Source organism: Ahaetulla prasina, chromosome 1 (genome assembly GCF_028640845.1).
Source record: "Ahaetulla prasina isolate Xishuangbanna chromosome 1, ASM2864084v1, whole genome shotgun sequence".
Lineage (NCBI taxonomy): Eukaryota > Metazoa > Chordata > Lepidosauria > Squamata > Colubridae > Ahaetulla > Ahaetulla prasina.
This window is the reverse complement of record NC_080539.1, coordinates 304,714,446-304,737,869: the sequence shown is the minus strand read 5'-3', so window position 1 is coordinate 304,737,869 and position 23,424 is coordinate 304,714,446. Positions and strand designations below refer to the sequence as shown.

At 41.8% G+C, this 23,424-nt stretch overlaps 1 protein-coding gene across 1 annotated transcript in view; it reads left to right on the top strand.

The window, feature by feature from the left end:
- The window catches only part of TYRO3 (TYRO3 protein tyrosine kinase), an 88,511-nt gene that overhangs the window by 28,080 nt on the left and 37,007 nt on the right, over window positions 1–23,424 (top strand). Inside the window, exons 4-6 of the mRNA XM_058162044.1 lie at window positions 1,655–1,825; window positions 6,502–6,588; window positions 22,618–22,733. Coding sequence (XP_058018027.1) covers window positions 1,655–1,825; window positions 6,502–6,588; window positions 22,618–22,733 — 374 coding nt within the window. The remainder of the gene's footprint in view (window positions 1–1,654; window positions 1,826–6,501; window positions 6,589–22,617; window positions 22,734–23,424) is intronic.

Sequence of the window (23,424 nt, the reverse complement as noted above, 5' to 3'; positions counted from 1 at the left end):
TGTGTTTGACCTCGGTGGGCCAGGGTGGGTGTGGCCAGCTTGACGTTACTCATGTCGGGGGTGCCTGTGGCAGCCCAAGCACTCTGCTAGCGAAAATGGGCTCCCGAGCTCCGTTTTTGGCTGCCACGGCCTCCTGCAACCCTCTGCCAGTGAAAACAGAGCTTGGGAGAGTCACGTCGGTCTCCTGCATGCCAGTGAAAACAGAGTGGCCCTCCCAAGCTGTTTTCACTGAAAGTGGTTTGCAGGAGGCCATGGCAGCCGCAAATGGAGCTCAGGAGCCCGTTTTCACCTGCAGGAACATTGCAGGCCAGTCCTTCACTGTTTTTTCCAGGGTGGCCCCACGGGCCAAACCTAAGTACCCCGCGGGCTGGATCAACACCCCTGGCATAGACTAAGACAGTGATAGCTAACCTTTTTGCCATCGTGTGCCAGGAGTGGTAGGGGTCGCATGCGTGTGTGCCTACACCCATAATTCTATGTGCCCTGCCCCCGTGCATGCGCGTATGACCCTTGTCCCTGCTGCCCCTGCTTCTGGCACACGATGGCACAGTAGACCCATCCCACCAGAAATTGGCAAACAGGCATTTCTGGCCTCCAGAGGGCCTCCAGGGGGTAAGGAAGGCCGTTTTCGCCCTTCCCAGACTCCTAGAAAGGCTCTGGAGGCTGGGGAAGAGAGAAAAACAGGCCTTCCCCACCACCCCGAAGGTCCTCTGGAGGCAGGAAACAACCTGTTTCCCTACTTCTGGTGGGCCCAGAAGACCTGAAAAGCACCTGACTGGCATACGCATGCATGCCCGAGCTGAGTTCACGTGCCCATACGCATGCCATAGGTTAGCCATCACGGGATTAAGACATCAAGAAAAGCACTATAAGGCAAACATTTATTTGTTTTCTTTTGCTGTAGATTTTATTATTTTTTTGGTTAGTTCAGAATAAGGGCCAGCTATATCTCTGAATACATTTTTTTTTAAATGTAGCCAAAGAAAGGTATTCAGAGTCAGAATACAAAATTGGAGTATAACTTCTGACAGTTTCTAAACTTGACACATGTTATTTGGGTGCTTTTAATATGCATGCTTCTAATTATGTTGGTATCTTTTAATTATTTCTCAAATAGGCATCTAGGCTCATAGTAAAATGCTTTCGTTGAATAATGCTCATCATACAGTTTACACAACAAAAGAGAAAAAACTAATCCTTCATCAGCAAACCATATTTATTGATCCCCTTTCTATCAAAAACAGTTGAAATTTCTCTTTGAATTATCTGAAAGAAGGATTACATAGTAAAATCCACTCTCTGCTCCGTTTTCCTACCAAGCAGTCAATAGGTCACATTCCAGATTTTCAAGAAAGGCTAGGATAGTTTCAAAAATTACCTGGCAGTGTATCAAAATAATTATTCCTTTCTGTCTCCCATTCAATGATCAACTTATCCCTTCAGTTACAAAATATACAAAGACACGTTTGAGCTTGCAAATGACAGTGGAGTTTTCTTTTTGTAGAGAAAGTGACAAAAATGGCCACAAATATCAAAATATATTCTGTGAGAGCAAGAGACATTAGTGCTTTGTTAAATATAAACTGCTAAGAAAGAATTAAATGCATCTGTTTCAGTTCATAAAATAGAAACGTCTTCCATTTTATTCTTCAAGGTGTTCCTTATTTCACTGTTGAGCCAAAAGACCAGTCAGTCATCCCTGGTAGGCCTTTCCAGATGGCCTGTGCTGCAGTAGGACCACCTGAGCCAGTGAAAATTGTCTGGTGGATGGGTGATTCCAGACTTGGATATCCAGATATCTCTCCCTCCATTCTAAATGTGTCAGGTAAGGCTTCTTCCTGTGATAAATAAAAACTATTCAGAAAGGAATAGGGTGGCTAATAGGGCAAAGCTATAAACAACACTAATGTTCCGTTCCTTACACAATGTAAAATTGTATCTCAAGTGTGTTAAAAAGAGAAAAAACAAATGAGAACCCAATATAGAACTGAATTCACCAAAGGCAAGAGGGTTTCTAAAAATTTCTTGAGTGACAAGTTAGATAATTCAAAAACAAAGACGCATTTCTCTCTCCCCCATCCAAGTATTTCATTGCAGAGATGTTTTCATTTTCAAAATTGTTTATTGTTTGTAATGACTTGTATGAATGTTTCTATTTTCTATCAAATATCAAAAGCCTACTATGTGAACCAGTAAGGGAAAGAAAGCACGGTTTATTTATTTATTTATTTATTTAAATTTTTATACCGCCCTTCTCCCAAAGGACTCAGGGCGGTGTACAGCCAAAGATAAAAACAATAAAGTTTTTAGTTGAATCTACAACTAGGGAGATTAAACAATTACCACCTAGAATTTTGAGATTGTCAAAACAAATTTAAAGATATATCTGTAGTGAATATTTTTCCTATGTTTAGGAGCAAATAAAAGACATTCTAGATTTAAGGCAAAATAGGAGACCTGCAAAGGAGAATTTCCTGTTGATCTTTATCTTAAAACTGAAAGGAAATATTGCTTCCTCAAACAGGTATATTATGTGCTTGGAAAGCCCTTAACGAAGCCCTAACATGCTCGGTTTCATTTAAGGCCCATTCTGCACAAACACTAAGGAGGAAGTGAAAGGATCAGATTAATCTGCTAAGACCTTGTAAAGTTATAGTTCCTTAGGCATACAAGAACAAAGGTGTATAAGGAAGGGGAAAAAACTTGGCATCAGCAGGGAAGAGCACAGAAATGCTAAAAGAAAGTAATAATAGACCAGGAAGAAAGTGGGGTGGCAATGTTTTCAGTGGTTAAACTGATTTATATTAAAAAGTTGATTACCTTTTCAGGGCAGAGTCTGGCTTTTCTGTTTTTATATCTGCCTATACCCAGAAGATATTGGGAACATGCTGAGTATCGTACGAAAGACCAACAAGACTGTTTTCCTTGCTTGATCAGTTAATGCCAAATAGGCAACTTTGAGGTTTCATAAGAAGGTTTTAAAACTTGTTGACATCTCTTGATTCACCTGTGATCTACCGTATATACTCGAGTATAAGCCGAGTTTTTCAGCACGTTTTTTGTGCTGAAAAACGTCCCCTCGGCTTATACTCGGGTCTATACGGCTTATACTCGAGGTTTTTTTTTAAGCCTCGGCTTATACTCGAGTATATACGGCTTATACTCGAGTTTTTTTTTTTTTTCACATTTTACGGACGGAAGCCTGCCGGTGCAGTGAGAGGGCGGGCGGGGGCCGCCAGCCTTCTCAGCTGAGGGAGGAGGGTTTCAACCGTAGGTGCCTCATTTCCACCTTGATCAGTTAATGTCAAATATGCAACTTTGAGGTTTCATAAGAAGGTTTTAAAACTTGTTGACATCTCTTGATTCACCTGTGATCTACTTCTGCTTGTTAACTTCAGTTTTAGTGAAGGTAATATAAAGATTGCTCCAGACAAGTTTTGACAGTACACTATGCTTTCCTGAAAGGCAGCCTCAGCTGTAGCTCGGACCTAAGCATATTTTGAAACAAGTACTATAAGGCAAGTTGAAGATGAGATTAAAAACTCCAGGGACCAGTTTCCACAGATGTATTTTCCTCAAAGCTCCCACTTCCAGTTTTCTAAGTAATGGAAACTTGGTGGTATCAATTGTGTTTCTTTCACAAACAATACCACAAGTAGTTGCAAAAACAAAATGAAAAAAAATGTGCAGTGGGGCAAATTGGACATTGAAAAGTAAGCTTATAGACTCATTCAGAATCTCATTGCCCCGCTAAGTCTTCCGCAAGGAGTTTAAAAATACATTTTCCCAGTCACAATAGTTCTGTGCTTCCAACCAGCATGATGTCAACAATACTTGCAGAGTCAATGCTTTTGCCTGGGGGAAATTGCTTATTAAGCTCTAGTCAGAGGCCTTGCTTTTTATCATTGGGCGTGTTAAGGGACAAAATAAACATTCCAAGAAACATTCCCTTTCTGGCTGGCTGGCCTTCCATCCCATTGTTCTATCATAAATAATTGTAGGAACGGTAAAGCTAATAGTTACTTATCAGAAACATCCTATTTGGATAACCTCTTTCCAGTGATCTATTCTGAAGAAGAGATGGCCCTTTATTGAAGGTTGGCACTGAACTCATTGGACTTCGAACTTCCCAACTTCTGGGTTCAGTTGGCATCCCACGTTCTTGGTTATCTTTATTGTGGGACCTGGTAATCTATTCACATATAATACTAAACTAGCATGTAGGGGTTTTTGGCTCTCCAAATTTAACTAATGGAATTTGTAAATCATGGTTAATGGTTAGGATGGGTGGGGGGCGGTTATGTTAGGGACTGATTGTTTCTACCTGTCTCACCCAGTGTGACAGGAGGGGCACACCCTGGATCTACTCAACTAAAAATGTCATAACCAGTGGTGGAATTCAAATAATTTAACAACCGGTTCTCTGCTCTAATGACTGGCTGGGTAGGTGTGACTCAATGTTCATATGACCGGGTAGGCGTGGCTAACTCAACGTCACTCACGTCAAGGGCGCTTCACCTTAGCTGTTACAATGTAATAAGGATTAACCAGAGAGGCAGTTTCTGTAAGCAGGACGATAAAGATTAGGCTAGAAACATCAAAATGTTTCCTTCCTGCCTTCCTTACAGGATTAGCCCTGTAAAGTAGAAAAAAACGAAATAAGATTTCTTCCAACAGCCAGTTCTCCAAACTGCTTAGAAAGTTAACAACTGGTTCTCCCGAATAGGTGCGAACTGGCTGAATCCCACCACTGGCCATAACCCTAACTCTGCAGTCTGGAACACCATACCCTCTGAGGTTAAATTGATCCTGCTGGCCTTTCTTAAAGCATTGAAGACCCAGATATGTTCCAGGGTTTGGGGTTTAGATGGTCTGTGAAATGTGATGTTCTTGTGCCATTAAGTTCTTACGGGTTTGTTTTCAACCCTCATTGGTATTTTTAAATATCTTGTTGATACTGTTTTTGCATTGTTTTAATGCTTTTATTCTGCATCTTACAATTTGCAATCTGCAATTTTAAATTGATTTATCATACATGCATGCATGCATACATACTGTATATACATGTACAGGTCTACCTGTAAACTACCTAGCAGTTCTACCAACCTATGATACGGGGGGATCATTTTACAGGATTTTCTTACTACCAGGAAGCCTGTTTATGGGATCAGATGAAACTTCCTTTAAATAAGTTTCAGGTTGCTCAAGCATGATTACCTGGATTTTTACAAGTTCAAAATGAAGTGGAAATTCCATTTTGATTTGAAAGCATAGTTGATTTTGTTCTTCAACCATGCTCCTATTAAACTTCCCTCAAATGTGCATGCAATATTCTGCTCTCTAGATAAAGAATAAAATTCAGCCAAAATGTAGAGGAAAACACCACTCTGAAAGGAAGAGAAGAGGGAGAAGTTTGTCTTTCTTCACAAGGTGTGCAGACAACGGCTCTGAAGGGTTAGGGTGCTGTATCTAGTTGAAAGCTTTTCATTCTGCAGCTTTTATTTCTGTAGTCTAATAGTAAATAGTAAAGAAATATATTTCCAGATATATAGCCAACATTCATATGCACATTTGTGAAACTAAATTTGCAAAATTTACAAAGGAAGCAGTAATTTATGAAACTGTGTTTGTGATCCCTTTCCTGGAGACTGCTATAAGCTTACCTTTGAAACAGCTTATTCACTTACTCACTTCACTGGAACAGCCTCCCTTCCACTCCTCCCCCCCCCACCACCTTATTGTGGGCCTTATTGTGAATTGTGTTCCTTTTAAGGTTGTTTTAGTCCAGCCTGTTTGTGCAGTTTTATGTTTTAATTGTTTTATTGAGGTTTTTTGGTTTTGTATGCCACTCAGGCTCTTTTGGAATTGGATGGCTATAACTAATAAATTAATAAATTAATAAAAATAAAAATAAATAAATAAAAATAAATTACTGTAAGGGACACAATGGCTCAGTAGCTAAGACGCTGAGCTTGTCGATCGAAAGGTCGACAGTTTAGTGGTTCGAATCCCTAGTGCCTCCTAAGGGGGTGAGCTCCTGTTACTTGTCCCAGCTTCTGCCAACCTAGCAGTTCAAAAGCACATAAAAAATGCAAGTAGAAAAATAGGGATCACCTTTAGTGGAAAGGTAACAGTGTTCCGTGCGCCTCTGGCGTTTAGTCATGCTGGCCACATGACCACGGAGATGTCTTCTGTCAGTGCTGTCTCTTCGGCTTTGAAACGGAGATAGCACTGCCCCCTAGAGTCGGGAACAACTAGCACATATATGCGAGGGGAAGCTTTATCTTTACCTTAAACCAATAAAAAAATAATAAATATACCAACATGTACACAAAACACCCACATAATTTTTGATCAGCTTTCAGTTCAATCTTTTGAGTTGCGTAAGTAAAATCTGAGCAGTGTGTGAAACTTGTAAAATTCTACCCTTAGGATTATTAAATATTTAGATTGTTTTCTGGTTTTTTTCTTAAGCATTCTTTTTTCTTGACTGATTTCTAGGTATTAACCAAAGCACAGTTTTCTCCTGTGAAGCCCACAACATAAAGGGATTATCTTCATCTCGGACGGCTATTGTAAAGATTAAAGGTGAGAAACCATTTCCTATCCTTCCCCAGATGGAAACATAGAAAGAGGATTATTTCCTCATAGGAAAAGGGAAAAGTAGTCTAAACTAAGCTATAGTAATTTTTTTCTTCATGTTTTAAAACTGCTTCACACAACCCTCACACATTACTTCTTAGCTGATTCTTTATGTAAAAAAGTTTTATTTTCATTTTCCAACAACCTATTCAATATACAGTCTCTTATTCAACATTAATCATTAACTTTCATTTGTTACTTATTCGGACCTGCCCAGCTACCACTTCCTTCCTTAACAAACCTTCCTCCTCCCTTCTCTACTTTCTTCTACTTTCTTCATCCTTCCTCTCCTTCGCTTTTCTACGTCCTCTCCTCTTTCCCTGCTCTTCTCTTCCACCCTTTCTAACCCTCTCTCTTTCCCCTTTCTTCTTCCTCTCCTTTCCCCTTTTTCTACCTCTCTCTTTCCTACCTGCTTTCTTCCTTCACTCCCTCCTCTCCCTCTCCATTCCCTTCTGAAATGGCAGCTGAGCAGCCCGCTTTCATTTCAAATTATTTCTATTTCTTAATTACATATCTTCAATCACTCCTTTACATAGATCCTTCATCTCCCCCTCCCCCCCCTCCCACCCCGAGACTTCCCAGAACAAAGTACAGGGTATAAAATTAACAATCATAAATTAAAATACAACATAAGTCAAGACCTTAACTCCCTTCCAAAACAAAAAAAACATTCTTCTTCCAGTCCATTATATATCAGTCCATTCCACTCCTAAAATCTTCAGAATCTTCCAATTAAGTTAGTATTTTCAGTTCATCAATAAAATATCTTCATCAATTAAGACCAAATATATATCCAATCTTCATCGATCAAGACCAAAACGATATTCCATCTTCCAGTATTCATCAAAAATTCTTCTATAATATACCTTTCTTCCTTAACAGTGTCCCAAACATAATTCATATTTCCAGCTTAAATTCTTAGATGTTTATCCAATCTCCAAAAGTAAACAATATTCTATCTTCTCATATCTTTAATATCACTTACCTAAATCAAATAACATTGCTAATATTAATATTTCTTCAATTTACCTTACAATTAAACCCTATATATATATATATATAAAAAAAGATACCATCAAAATCACATCTTAAACATTCTCCTTCCCCTTGTCTTCTATCTTACACATTTCCTTACACATTTTCAATCTCCTAAAATATCACTTACATAAATCAAATAACATTACAAATATTAATATTTCTTCAATTTACCTTACATCTAACAAATAACATTATTAAAATTATAACTTATATCCAAAATATATCAATTATAACAATTAAATTCTATTTAACCAAATACCAACATTACATCCATAAATTTTTCTATCTGTCCTCCAAAAGTTAAACAATATTCCATCTTCCCATTCCTTTATACCTCACATATATCAAATAGTGATATACCCAAAATAAGTCAGTTGTAAAAATTAAACCCTATGTATATATATTAAAAAAAGAAAATACCATCAAAATCACCTTAAGCATTCTCCTTCCCTTGTCTTCTATCTTACACATTTCCTTACACATTTCCTTACATTCTCCTCCATCTGCTCACCCAATCAACAACATCTAACAATAAAGACTTTCCAATCCTTAATATATTGGTGTAAAAATCTCTTGTTTAAAAACTTATTAAGAAAAGATAAGCCTCAAAAGTTCCTATTAAAAAAAAAAAAAAGAGAATAAAAAAAGATCCATATTTAAAATAAAGAAGTTTGCAAGATTTTAATAGTTAGTTCTGTTTGCTTAAGAGCCATTCATAAACTGTAAAATCTACCAAAAAGAAAAGAAAAATTTCAATAAACTTTTCTTCTTAAACATTGTGATAAAGAAAAAGGTAAAAGGAGAAAAAAATTATTAACAGTTCTTGTAAAAGTAGCTTGTTATATTCTTCTTCTTTATAGTTTCGTTTTCCTTTGTTTATTGCAAACGCCATTTTAAATCCACTCAAGTTGAAAGTTAGTTGTGAAAATCATTAACAGTTCTTGTTCATTTCATTTCATTTTAAAAAGTAGCTTGTTATATTCTTCTTCTTTATAGTTTCGTTTTCCTTTGTTTATTGCAAACGCCATTTTAAATCCACTCAAGTTGAAAGTTAGTTGTGAAAATCATTAACAGTTCTTGTTCATTTCATTTCATTTTAAAAAGTAGCTTGTTATGCTCTTCTTTATAGCTTCGCTTTCCTTTGTATATTGCAAACGCCATTTTAAATCCACTCAAGTTGAAAGTTAGTTCAAAGGAAAGCTATTTAAGAGCTGAAGTTAAAATTTATTACTTGCAAATTCTCTATTAAAAATAAATAAATAAATAAAAGTTTCCGTATTTAAAATGAAAAAGTTTGCAAGATTTTAATAGTTAGTTCTGTTTGCTTAAGAGCCATTCATAAACTGTAAAATCTACCAAAAAGAAAAGAAAAATTTCAATAAACTTTTCTTCTTAAACATTGTGATAAAGAAAAAGGTAAAAGGAGAAAAAAATTATTAACAGTTCTTGTAAAAGTAGCTTGTTATATTCTTCTTCTTTATAGTTTCGTTTTCCTTTGTTTATTGCAAACGCCATTTTAAATCCACTCAAGTTGAAAGTTAGTTCAAAGGAAAGCTATTTATGAGCTGAAGTTAAGATTTATTACTTGCAAATTCTTGCTAGTCCTCCTGCTCTGTTCTGTCTGTGTTGAATTCTCTTTTAGGAATAAATCTTGACACAGAGATGGTCGCGGCTTCTCGTTCTGTGTAAACAGAAGCACCCTGGGCACGGAGCTTCGTCAGGCTATAGGGGAGCTCTCACCCTTCGATCCCCTGGTTAAATTCCAGGGGATCCCGGGGAGCTCTACCCAAATCCTGACCACTCTTCCCTCTCCCTTCATCCGGGGGAGGGAATCACAAACCGTTTGACAGCCCATGTACGCTGTCAGGGACGGTTTGACGAAACCCAGGGCAGACGATCCCAAGGGAACGTCCGCGAAGCCTGCGTTGCCAGCGGAAGTCTTCTTCTTAGCTGATTCTTCATGCTCTCAACAGATTAAATAAATTTTTTAAAAATTTCACTATATTTTTATGCAGGCCCATCCTTTTATCAGGAAAATTTGCTAATAAATATAAACCACCAGCAGCTCAAGAACGGAATGAGATACAAGGGAAGAAGCCTTGTTTTAGCTTAGGAGGTCTACAGTTAGAATATCATAACATAACATAATAACAGAGTTGGAAGGGACCTTGGAGGTCTTCTAGTCCAACCCCCTGCCGAGGGAGGAAATGCTACACCATTTCAGACAAATGGCTATCCAACATTTTCTTAAAAATTTCCAGTGTTGGAGCATTCACAACTTCTGCAGGCAAGTTGTTCCACTTATTGATTGTTCTAATTGTCAGGAAATTTCTCATTAGTTCTAAGTTGCATCTCTCCTTGATTAGTTTCCACCCATTGCTTCTTGTTCTACCCTCAGGTGCTTTGGAGAATAGTTTGACTCTCTCTTCTTTGTGGCAACCCCTGAGATATTGGAACACTGCTATCATGTCTCCCCTAGTCCTTCTTTTCATTAAACTAGACATACCCAGTTCCTGCAACTGTTCTTCGTATGTTTTAGCCTCCAGTCCCCTAATCATCTTATCTTATCACCTAATCATCTTATCAATATCAAAGGTCTTTTTAGAAGAAAAAGGGTGCTGTAACCATAACCATCAGGTACTAAAATATGAGAAGATGGAATGAGTCAGAATGTCAAAGCACAAACGCCAGTCTTTTATTCTTGTGCCATGACATTATATATAGAAACTCAATTATGCGGTTTGTGTCACGAAAGTGCAATGCATGCTTCATCATTAGTCTCTCCTATGGATGCCTGTGATCATGACATTGTCTGCAATGTGTAAATGAGAACAGCATCCTTTTTGGCAGGCATATTGTAGATTTGGTGTCTTGGCAGCCAAAGTGTCTCCCATCATCCTTTTGCTCAAATGAACTGGCTTTTCATGAGCTATTGAAAGCAGAAGAGTAAAGGCCACTGCTTGGAACAATTACATTTCAGGAAAACATTGCTTTTATATCTTTCTATACTTTGCAGCACTAAACTTTCATTTAAAGCCCAACAGTATTTTGCTTCTAAAGTAATTTTTTCTTCTCCCACAGTTTGTTGTCTTATTCAGCAAGAAACTAAACGTGTAGGTTAAGAATAATTAATACTTTTGTAGGGCAAGGAAATATAATTGGGGCTTGATTGGCTGCATTCCTTGTTGTGCAAAATAGAATATATAAGAGTATATTGTTATGAATTAATGAGAAGAGTGGATTTTTTTTTCTTTTTTAAAATAGTCTTAGAAGTTTTTAATGAACAAAATACAAGCTAAACTAGAAGAAAAAAAGTTCAGAAGGTGCAGGAAAAAAAGAAAAGGCACCATAGATAAGAATAAAGAAGAAGCTTCCAACCTTCATCACGCTGTGTATAATCTCATTTATTAACCTTTCACCCTTTTTTAATGTTACACATAAAGAATTCTGTTCTCTCCATAACCTAATATTTATCTATATGCAATCCATAAATCATCTTTTTAATCTTAGTTCAGCAAATAGTTCATCAGAAGTTAACAGAAATATCAGACAAATAGCTTATCCCTGGCCAAATAGTGAAACTTTATATTCCTTCGTTTTGCCCTACTCAATATTGATCTTTAAATCAGGGGTCTCCAAACCCATTAAAAACACATTACTTCCTGGTTAAAACCAGGAAGTAATGACACCCGGGAGGGTGGGTGGAGCTTTGCTACCGGATCGCCGAACTACCGGCCACGATCACTACCGGATCATGAGATCTGGTCAGAACTGGGAGTGTTTCACCTCTGCAAAAGAGTGATTCTTTTCCAAAGGGTTGTGTATGCAGCCATAGCTATCTTATACAGAGTGACCCTGATCCATGATGGGGAATGTAATATCCAATGAAGGTTCAGGATTCTGAAAGTTGCTTTTCTCTTAGTCAAGGAATGTAATTGCTTTGGTACTTTTTTTGACAGGGATATGCAACCATTTTAAATTGGTGAGCACATTTAGATACTAGAGAGGAAGTTCTGGCTACTTGACAAAATGACCACTGTAACCTTGCTTAATCATGAAATGATTGTTCTGGTAGGAGAAACCAGTCATAAAGCACTCTTATATGCAATCATCCCTATTTTTATATGGGTGATGCTGAAAGCTGACATTCTGCTTTACAGTCCACCACCTTCTGATAGATAGACAGGTAAATAGGTAGGTAGGTAGGTAGGTAGGTAGTTACAGACAGACAGAAAAGACAGAAAAGACAAGTGAGACAGGAAGCCGGGGGTGGGGTACCATAGATATTTTATTGTTTTTTTAAATTTGTAGCTGGAATAAATGTTGCCAAATATAAAGTGGGGGGTACAGATATCCCTTGCTTAGCAACTGGTCGTTACCATTTCCACTTACCCCAAAGGTGCTTTTTCAAGAGACAACGTGAAAGAGACAACCGGACTTGTCTCAGACCTGGAGAAGCTTCTTGGAGAAGAAGTGAAATGTCTTCAAAGAAAAACAAGAACGTCCAGTTGCCTCTTGAAAAGGCACCTTTGAAACAACCATAGCCTGGATCAGGGATCTCCAACCTTGGCAACTTTAAGACTTGTGGACTTCAACTCCCAGAATTCCTCAGCCAGCTTTGCTGGGAGTTGAAGTCCACAAGTCTTAAAGTTGCCAAGGTTGGAGACCCCTGGCCTGGATGATTGAGAATCTCCATAGACATTCCCAGTTACAACAATGATGACATAGTAACTTTGAAACCAACACCCAGATTTATGACCGGGTCTGTAAAGAAAAGGAAAGCTGAAGTAAGATCATAAGCACAGTCACAACTTTGTTTAATGACTGAGTTGTTGTCCCAGTTATGATTGCGCAATGAGGACATCTGATGGTAGAAAGATACTAGCATTTCTTGTGCACAAGTCAAGTCAGGTTCTTTCAGATCAAATGGGATTGATTTATGTGAAATGTCTTCACCAAAAGCATTTCTAGTAGTCATTGCCATCATTGATCCAACTCTTATAAACCAATCAAGGAGAGAAGCAACCTAGAACCAAGGAGAAATTTCCTGACAGTTAGAACAATTAATAAGTGGAACGACTTGCCTCCAGAAGTTGTGAATGCTCCAACATTGGAAGTTTTTAAGAAGATGTTGGATAACCATTTGTCTGAAGTGGTGTAGGGTTTCCTGCCTAAGCAGGGGGTTGGACTAGAAGACCTCCAAGATCTCTTCCAACTCTGTTATTCTGTTTTCTCTTTTTCTCATACAGGTAGTTCTCACTTAATTACCAATCGCCTAAAGAATGTTCAAAGTTCCAACAGACCCCCCCAAAAGTTACTCATAACCTTTCCTCAGAGTTACAACTGCCACACATCCCACACCCCTCCCTGTGGGGGTCAGATGTCAAGCATTTGGCACCTGGCTTGCATTTACAACTGGTTGCAGTGTCCTGTAGATATGTGACTACAATTTGCAACTTTTTTTCTGGTTTCTACCATTATTTTTTTTTGCCAGAAATTGGCAAAAACCACCTATTTGGGAGAATGGATTTGCTTAACAGACATATGATTCATGTAACTACTGCAGTTACCACTGTAAATATAGTCCTAAAATACAGTATACTCAAGACAGGTGGTGACCTGCTTAGGAACTACAACAACTTGGGACCAAAATTCCTAGTTCAACTGAGGCTGTTAAGCAAGGGCTTCTGTAATTTTTAATCCATCTTGCATTATGCTGGTATATTATATTTTTTGTTAAGGCCAAGTTGGAAGTCAAATACAGAACTGGTGAGTTGAAAACGGCAGGTATAGAGTCACACTAAGGTTCACCCATAGTTCAGTAATTTGTTTAGGTTTTGTTGGTTTAGAATGATCTGTGAACCAAGCCATTACTGGTTAGTGCTGTGCCAGCTCAAGGAGTGGTTGGTTTCAAATATTTTTACTACTGGTTCTGTGGGTGTGGCTTGGTGAGTGTGGCATGGTGGGTGTGGCAGGGGAAGGATACTGTAAAATCTCCATTCCCACCCCACTCCAGGGGAAGGATACTGTAAAATCTCCATTTCCTCCCAATCAGCTGGGACTTAGAAGGCAGAGAATAGATGGGGTGGGGCCAGTCAGAATTTTTACTACCAGTTCTCCAAACTACTCAAAATTTCCGCTACCGGTTCTCCAGAACTGGTCAGAACCTGCTGAAACCCACCTCTGGCTCAAGGGTATAAGATGCCCCTTGGCCCACCTTCCACAGGTGCAAAGCTTTACATTTATAGAATGATTTGGAAGGAGAGATGTTTGGCGCTATAAGCCAGTGTTGATCTGAACAGGCTTACTGTTACATTGGGGTGGGCATTGTCTTCTAGATCAGGAGCTGAAATTCAGCTTCTCAACCTAGCAGGGTGCTGAAAGCCTTATGATGAAAAAATGGTATAAACTGAAAAGATGGGACTAAAAGAAAATGAACAATTTTCTGCTCAGCTCTGGAGAATAGGTGGGCATCAGAGTGAGGATGAGAACATTTTTCCTTACACAGAAAGTGTGGTTCCAAATCTCCAAAATTGCTGCTGAAAATCCGTATTTTACCGTTGTACTATTTTACAAATTTTACTGTTGAATTTCACTACTGCCATTGTGGGGTTTTCTTGGAGCTGCACATGTTATACTGTCTGGGTTATGTTCAAACCAGGTCATTAGATTGTTTCCAACAAATCACAGTGAGGGTGAAAAAAATCTTGATTTTATTTATAGATGGCACTTTCTAATTGATTTGACCCACTCTAACGGTGGGAAAGAATTCCAAACGTCTTGAAACTGTGATCTGATCCAGTGGGGATGTTATTTAATTCTTTAGCTCAAGGGTGTCGAACTTGATTTCATTGAAGATCGCATCAGGGTTGTGTTTGTCCTCAGGGGGCCAGGGTGGGTTTGGCCAGCTTGACGTCACTAGTGTCAGGGGTGCCTGTGGCGGCCTGAGTGCTCTACCAATGAAAATGGGCTCCCAATCTCCGTTTTTGGCTGGGATGGCCTCCTGAAATCTTCTGTCAGTGAAAACAGAGCTCTGGAGGACCGCGTGCGGCCTTCCTATGGTCCATTTTTGCTGGAAGAGGGTTGCAGGAGGCCGTCCCAGCCGAAAATGGAGATTGGGAGCCTGTTTTCACTGGCAGAGGCACTACGGCTGGTCCTTCGCTGTTTCCAGGGCAGCCCCATTATTTCCAGGGTCAGATTTAAGCACCCCCCGTGGCCCTCAGTTTGACACAACTGAACAGTCTTCTGTTCTTAACAGAAAACTGCACTTTGTTTGTTTGGAGCCCAGCAAGGATTGGAACTGAGTCCCCTCTTACTAATGGTGACCAAAAATTAGTTATTCTAAGGTTCAAAGCACTGGAGAGATGAGAAGCTAGATTTAGGATTTCAGCTCCGACTGAATTTTCAGATATATTTAGAACTCTTTGGGCAAGATATTTGAAAGCACTGCAAGTAAACAAAATATGAGGAATTTCTGTTCTAGAAACTAATGGCAAGCAAATTACTAGGCGAGATCTAAAGGTAAGAGGAAGCGTTTGCCAAGCAAGGAGTGGGAGTTGGTTTCAAGAATTGGTAGCAATATGAATGGAACCATTGAGCCATGAGTGGGAACAGGAGATGACGGGAGCAGTGAAGGGGTGGATCTGAGAGAACATATGGTGAGTGAGGAGCTTGAGAGTAAACGAGGGGAAAATGGGCCAGAACAAGAGAAGTGAGAGGCAACCAGCTTGAATTTACATTTAAAAAGACAACAAACCAAGGAAGAAATTGGAAATGGTTTTCTCAAACCAGCAGTGTCATCAAAATCTTTACCCTTTTTGTTTCTAGTGTTTACAAAAAAAAAAAAAGCGTTATGATTAGGCAACGGCTCCTATTCATTCCCACTTTCTTTTCCTGTTCATTGACAGTTCCTTCGACTTTCTCATATTCCTTTCAAACATGTGTTTTATTATGAGATTCATCCAAACTGTGGCTTCATTTCATTTCAAATTTATCCTGTCTTCCTATATACTTTTAATGAAATATTGCCAATGAATGTCACAATGACAACAGTGATAAAGTACAAATGAAAAAAAGAAAAAGAAATTAATCTCAGAATGCTTATGGAAAGAGGACGACTCTGGAGCTTTTTCAAGCAAGACTGAATTGTGAAGGCGTGTTCTTTCCTAGCATCGTTTGCAATTTAATTAGTAAGGAGATGTAGCAGTTTTTAGTCTATTGTCCAGGATCATCTAAACCAAGGATGTCAAACTTAATTTCATTGAGGCCGCATCAGAGTTGTGTTTGACTTTGGGGGGCCAGGGTGGGGATGGCCAGCTTGTGTCAGGGGTAGCTGTGGTGGCCCAAGTGCTTTGCCAGCGAAACGGGCTCCTGAGCTCCGTTTTCGGCTGTGCTGGCCTCCTGCAACCCTCTGCCAGTGAAAACAAAGCTCGGGAGGGCCGCCTGTAGCCCTCCTCAGCTCTGTTTTTGCTGGCAGAGGCACTGCTGTTTCCAGGGTGGCCCCGTATGCCAGATCCAAGCACCCCATGGGCCGGATCTGGCCCGCAGGCCTTGCCACCCCTGATCCAAACCAAAAGGGTCCAAGAGGGATGGATCCAGTGGTGGGTTTCAAATTTTTTTATTACCAGTTGTGTGGGTGTGGCTTGGTGGATGTGGCATGGCTTGGTGGCATGGTTTGATGGGCGTGGCAGAGGAACGATACTGTAAAATCTCCATTTCCACCCCACTCCAGTGGAAGGTTATTGCAAAATCCCCAGTTCCTCCCGATCAGCTGGGATTTGGGAGGCAGAGAATAGATGGGGATGGGGCAGTCAGAATTTTTACTATTGGTTCTCTGAACTACTCAAAATTTCTGCAACCGGTTCTCCTGAACTGGTCAGAACCTGCTGAAACCCATCTCTGGATGGATCATTCCTTGAAGTTGCCAACTTCTGTTTGATTCTTTTTTGTTGGCTTTTGTGTTCATAAGATCCATAGGTAACCTCTGGAAGTGGTATCCGCAATATTCAGTGTGTAGTGTGACTAATGTGTAGAAGTCATTAAATTTTTGTAATGTCCTATATGGCAGAAATGAATAAAATAAGGGCAAAGAATGATAGGTTCTACTTTGTGTGCCTTGTCCCTGACCTCACATATCTAATCTAGCCTCTTCTCCTCTGTGCATTATCTGCAGATCTGTAAGAGAAACAGTTTCTGAACAGTGGTTTCTGTTCTGAAGTATTCAGTTATGGAGTAATAGTGTAATTAAAACCACATGACATTGGGGAGTGCCTGCCATATGCATATATAACGCATGAAAGTTGGTTCAGGCTGTGGAAATTCTGAAGTAGTGCAAAGGATTGGGTGTAGACTTTTTACCCATCAATGTGATTTGCTTTCCTAATTACCAATTAATGTAAGTTCTCTGGACAGTTGCCAAAATTGCTCAAGATTACCGTATATACTCGAGTATAAGCCGACCCGAATATAAGCCGAGGTACCTAATTTTACCACAAAAACTGGGAAAAACTATTGACTCGAGTATAAGCCGAGGGTGGGAAATGAGGCAGCTACTGGTCAATGTAAAAAATAAAGATAGAGCCAAGTAAAATAACATGAATATTTATTTGAACGAAAAACAATAAAAGTGCAAAAGGGGGAAGGAGGATTCCCAGCTTTAGAAAATTTAGAACTACGCCGCCTTTGGTATGACCTGAGCATAGCTCATAAAATTATCTGCTACAATGTACTTCCTATCAATGACTACTTCAGCTTCAACCACAACAATACACGAGAACACAATAGATTCAAACTTAAAAGTGAACCTCTCCAATCTAGATTGCAGAAAATGTGACTTCAGTAACAGAGTTGTTAATGCCTGGAATGTGCTACCTGACTCTGTGGTCTCTTCCCAAAATCCCCAAAGCCTTAACCAAAGACTATCTAGTATTGACCTCACCCCATTCCTAAGAGGTCTGTAAGGGGCGTGCATAAGAGCACCAGCGTGCCTACCGTCCCTGTCCTAATGTTCCCTTTAGTTGTATTCCTTTTATGTATTCAATTCATGCTTATATTTATATAATTATTTAATATGTATTTGACAAAATAAAATGAATAGAATAGAATAGAATAGAATAGAATAGAATAGAATAGAATAGAATAGAATAGAATTTTTATTGGCTAAGTGTGATTGGACACACAAGGATCTACCACTTCTTTGGATGCCCTTCCCAAATTGAACACTGCAAGCATGAAAATGAGTCCTCCTTTAGCTTCAAGGGACCAGGGTGCCTCTGAAGGTCAGTGCTCTAAGTACTAAGAACCCAGCACAAATCTAAGCCTGTATGCACACCAACAGTGAAAATACCCTGCACAGTGTCTCTTGGAAGAGAAGGTTAATTTTCATAGACGTTGGGGTGGCTCTTTTTTTTTTTTTGGCAGGGCAATAAGGGTCTCTAATATCATTAAACCCACTTTAGAAGTCTCTCTGTGTGTGTGTGTGTGTGTGTGAGAGAGAGAGAGAGAGGAGGCTCCGGCTGAGCAAAGCGGCGGCGGGAGGCAGCGGGGAAAGCAGGAAGTAGTCGGAGATCTGCTTGATGGGGCGGATGGGACCTGGGCAGGCGTCGATGGCCATGTGCTCCTGGATGCTGATGGGCGGCTTGTCGCCTTTGCGGTGGCTCATGCAGGTGGCGCCCGGGGAAGGAGGCGGCTGCGGGGCTGCTGCGGGAGCCGCTGGTGCTGCTGGTGCTGTTGATGCTGCTGCCGCGCCGTTGCTGCCGCCAGGAGAGGCCGTCGCCAGCCCGGCCCTGCCGCGCCCGGCGCCCGGCCACGCTGCTGGCTGCTGGAGGAGGCGGAGGAGGGGCGGGGAGGCGAGCAGCGGCGGCGGCGGCGGCGGCGGGGCGGCGGACGGCAACGGGTGGGCGGTGGAGGTGATGTCACCGGCTCTGCCCAGCCCTGCCCAGGCGAGGCCAGCAAAGGGCAGGCGAAGGCGACCGAGGCGGGGCTCGCAGCCCAGCTGAGCCGCTACGGAGGGAGGAGGCGGGGCGGCTAGGCTCCGGGAAGGCAAAGCAGGAGGCGTTCGTCACGGGATAGACTGCTGGGATCCACGGGATAGACTGCTGCTGGAGCTGGAGGCTCGAAGGAAGGAAGGAGAGGGGTGGTGGAGCTCAAGGTTCTTTAGCCCTAGACACCTGCCCGCTAGAAGGAGGAGATCGGGCCGCCAGTCTCCGGAAGGTAGACGGGCCGGATTCTTACCGGGATAGACTGCTGCTGGAGCTGGAGGCTCGAAGGAAGGGAAGGAGGCGGCTGAGAGCAGGCTCGTTTAAGGCTCTTCCAAAGCAGCCCTGCTGAACCGCTACGGAGGGAGGGAGGCGGGGCCGGCTAGGCTCCGGAAGGCAAAGCGGGAGGCGTTCGTCCACGGGATAGACTGCTGCTGGAGCTGGAGGCTCGAAGGAAGGGAAGGGAGAGGGGTGGTGGAGCTCAAGGTTCTTTAGCCTAGACACCTGCCCGCTAGAAGGAGGAGATCGGGCGGCCAGTCTCCGGGAAGGTAGGCGGGCGGATTCTTACCGGGATAGACTGCTGCTGGAGCTGGAGGCTCGAAGGAAGGGAAGGAGGCGGCTGAGAGCAGGCTCGTTTAAGGCTCTTCAAAGCAGCCCTGCTGAACCGCTCGGAGGGAGGGAGGCGGGGCCGGCTAGGCTCAGGAAGGCAAAGCAGGAGGCGTTCGTCCACGGGATAGACTGCTGCTGGAGCTGGAGGCTCGAAGGAAGGGAAGGGAGAGGCGGTGGAGCTCAAGGTTCTTTAGCCCTAGACACCTGCCCGCTAGAGAAGGAGGAGATCGGGTCGGCCAGTCTCCGGGAAGGTAGGCGGGCGGATTCTTACCGGGATAGACTGCTGCTGGAGCTGGAGGCTCGAAGGAAGGGAAGGAGGCGGCTGAGAGCAGGCTCGTTTAAGGCTCTTCCAAAGCAGCCCTGCTGAACCGCTACGGAGGGAGGAGGCGGGGCCGGCTAGGCTCCAGGAAGGCAAAGCAGGAGGCGTTCGTCACGGGATAGACAGCTGCTGGAGCTGGAGGCTCGACGCAGGAAGGAAGGGAGGGGCGGCTGAGAGCAGGCTCGTTTAAGGCTCTTCCAAAGCAGCCCTGCTGAACCGCTACGGAGGGAGGAGGCGGGGCAGCTAGGCTCAGGAAGGCAAAGCGGGAGGCGTTCGTCACGGGATAGACTGCTGCTGGAGCTGGAGGCTCGAAGGAAGGAAGGGAGGGTGGCTGAGGCGGGCTCGTTTAAGGCTCTTCCAAAGCAGCCCTGCTAAACCGCTACGGAGGGAGGAGGCGGGGCCGCAGTAACTGAGAAAAGCCTGGCGAGGCGGCTGGGCTACCTTCTGGCCTCATGAGTCGGCCGTCCGTCCGTCCGTCACTTCTCGGCTCGGCAGCCGGTTTTGAAAAAGGTTCCGTCGCTGGGTTTGGGACTTTTGTTTTTAAAAACACCACCTTCCCTTTTCTCCCTAGTTGGGCGTTTTCCCAGTTCCCTGTTTTTTCCGCCCTTGCCTGTTGAGTTTTACCTGACAAGTTTCTTGCGCTTCCTCGACCTCCTCCCTCCTCCGTCCCTTTCCTTCCCCTCCCTCCCTCCCTGTCTTGTTTGTAGCCCCAGCGTCCCCTTTCGGTTGTATTTAAATCCAGAGCTTGAAACCTCCTCAGTGGGAGGAGAGGAAGCGTCGATTTGGCAGCTGACCGCACTTGCAGGCTGGGTAAGGAGAGCCCTAGGCGGCCTGCGGCGCCGGGGGAGGAGAAAAGAAGAAGCAGCCAAGAAAAAGGGGTGGGGTGGGGTGGGGAAATGAATTTAGGAGGCGGCGTGTGTGTGTGTGTGTGTGTGTGTGTGTGTGTGTGTCTGCGCCCGTCCGCGAGGAATGCCAGCTATTTCTTTGAAGGCGGGTGTGTAGCCAGCGCCTCCTTCCTTCGCTTGAAACCGGGAGGTTTCACTCTTCGCTCCCTGCGTGTGTATTTGTCAACAATTATAACTCTTGATTGGGGTCCCTTGCCTTGCCTCGCCTCTCCCTCGTGCCCTCTCTGTCAACGCTGTCAACAATTATAACTAGCGGGTAATTGTGCGTGAGGGGTGTCTTGGCGTGTGTCCACATAGGAATAAATGCGCATGCGCGCACTAACGAGAGCTAGCTGCCTGCGGTAGAAAGGACTCGCTGCAAGAGGAAGGGCTGAACGGCTTGGCTCGAGTATAAGCCGAGGGGGCGCTTTTCAGCACAAAAAACGTGCTGAAAAACTCGGCTTATACTCGAGTATATACGGTACATCAAACAACGAAGAAGAGAAATAGATTACAAATTCAGAAAAAAACTGTAAAATGTAAATTATTTTAAAGCCCGTAATCAGTAATAATATAATATAATAATACCTGTAATTAAAAAAATTCAATTGTTTTGAAACAGGCTATAAAATAAACACAAAAAACACATTTCTCCAGTAAATCAGGTTTATTATTGGGTGCTTTGTCGAAAGATCTTCTCACTTAATCAGAGGGGGAAGAGAGGGTATTATACAACCTAATTTGGAGAATATAGAAATTTGGGCAGGAAAATATGGAAAAGGTCAAACTTCTTCCATACAATAGTACTGATACACGCACATAGACGCTTCAGTTGATGCCAGGTTTTTTATACAACCTTGAAAATATTGGAATTACAGTAATTGAACTTGCCAAACAACTATGACTCATAATCAGGGGACTAAGGATTTTCCAGCTAAATGAGAGTTGCTTGCCTGCATCCTCAGTGACTCCAATGACTTCAGAGCATTTGCAACCCCTTTTTTTGGGTGATGTATTATCAGATGAATTTCATTACATACCCAGAATTTTTGCAAGCCTAATAAACTTCAGAATGAGATAGAAGTTTTAAAAGGGTTGATGGTCTCGATTAGCTCAACAGAATGAATGTAAATGGATGCTTAGCGAATGATGTAGGGTGGCTTGTTTGTTAATAAAGATTAAAAATATCACATTTTGCATTTTCACAGAATATTTTTTATAAAAATTGAACAAACATGTCTGAATTTCTGTAGATTTTCTGTTAACCTGTTCTTTTCCAATGTACTCCAATATTTTAGTAATGACAGCTACTTTGTTGTAGTGGTTAAGTCACCAGGCTAGGAACCGGGAGATGCTAGACCCATCTTAGTCAGCTGGGTGACCTTGGGCCAGTCACTTTTTTCAGCCCCAGGAAGGTGACAATGGCAAGCCAGCCAAGATTTGCCAAGAGAACTGCTGGACACAACCTAACAGAAGAAAATGTGTTTTTGTATGTGTGTGTGTGTATCAGCAGTATGCAGTGGTAAAATCCAAATTTTTTTACTACTGGTTCTGTGGGTGTGGCTTGGTGGACGTGGTGTGGCTTGGTGTGCATGGCTTGGTGGGCATCGCAGGGGAAGGATACTGCAAAATTCCCATTTCCTCCCCACTCCTGGAGGAAGGATATTGCAAAATCTCCATTCCCATCCCACTCTGGGACCAGCCAGAGGTGGTATTTGCCAGTTCTCCAAACTACTCAAAATTTCTGCTACCGGTTCTCCAAACTGCTCAGAACCTGCTGGACTTCACCCCTGGCAGTATTATAGGAGACACATGCAAGTATGACATAGGGGTAGTACTATGCCATGTTATTTGAAAGGTTTAAGAAATGTCAGACTACTATCACTTGACTCTCAGACTCCATAACAGAATGTTTTTGAAAGCAACAGATGTTCCTTATTTTCTCTGTTTAACCATCAACTCGGGGAAAAAAGATATGCAATGTTAATCAGGATTTATAATGTCATGAGCAGGCTACCTCTGTTCATTCATAGCTCAATTAGCACCTCTCAGGGATCTTGTCCAAATTCCCCAGACTGTACCACTTGCACATTTCTATGTAAATAACCACTCAGTTTTGCATATGTTAAAAATTTTCCTTCTGTTTCAGCAATCCCTTTCCCACCTCTCAGTGTGACTGTCACTAACATCACCAGCAACAATGCCAGTGTCACTTGGCAACCCGGATTCGATGGCCTTTCCCCCCTACACTCTTGTACAGTACAGGTATGAAATGATTACATATATGTCCTTCTTAAGACCTAAACTGCTAAGCATTTTTGCACGACAGAACTTGTTTTCTAATTTGAGCTTCCACTGTTATAAACGATGGAGCTCTATAAATTCCCCATTACTTAATCTAATGTTATTTGTTTGACTTTGTCACAAACAGCAGACGAGGGAAAAAGTTAATCTGCATTCAAACAGACCTCTAATTCTGTGTCCAGACTTTGATAAAATGCTAAGTATCAGAATGAAGTTATTGTGGGGAAAATAGGAGGAGGAAAGAGTATTAGGTATGTTAGCCATCTTGATTTATTTATGGAAATAATAAAGGTGGGATAAAAAATATCTAAAGGAGAGAGAAAGGGGAGGGGGGAAGAGAGAGAGAAAGAGAGAATGAGAGAGAGAGATATATATCTTGTTCAGAAGTGTGGACTATGAGCCAAATTGGAATTCGTATATCATTAAAACTACTGATATGCAGGCAACAAGGGGTTTCGACTTGAAGGCAGAGATGGCCTGATAAGCCTTTGAATCCTTTAAATGTCAAAGGACATTATTTGATCCCATTTATCATTTTTAATGTCATAATTACCTGTAAATATATGTACTTGGGATCACAATTAATATTATGCATAAATAAGGCTAGCGTATTACTGTTCCCCCCCCCCAAAAAAATAAAAAAGTGAATAAA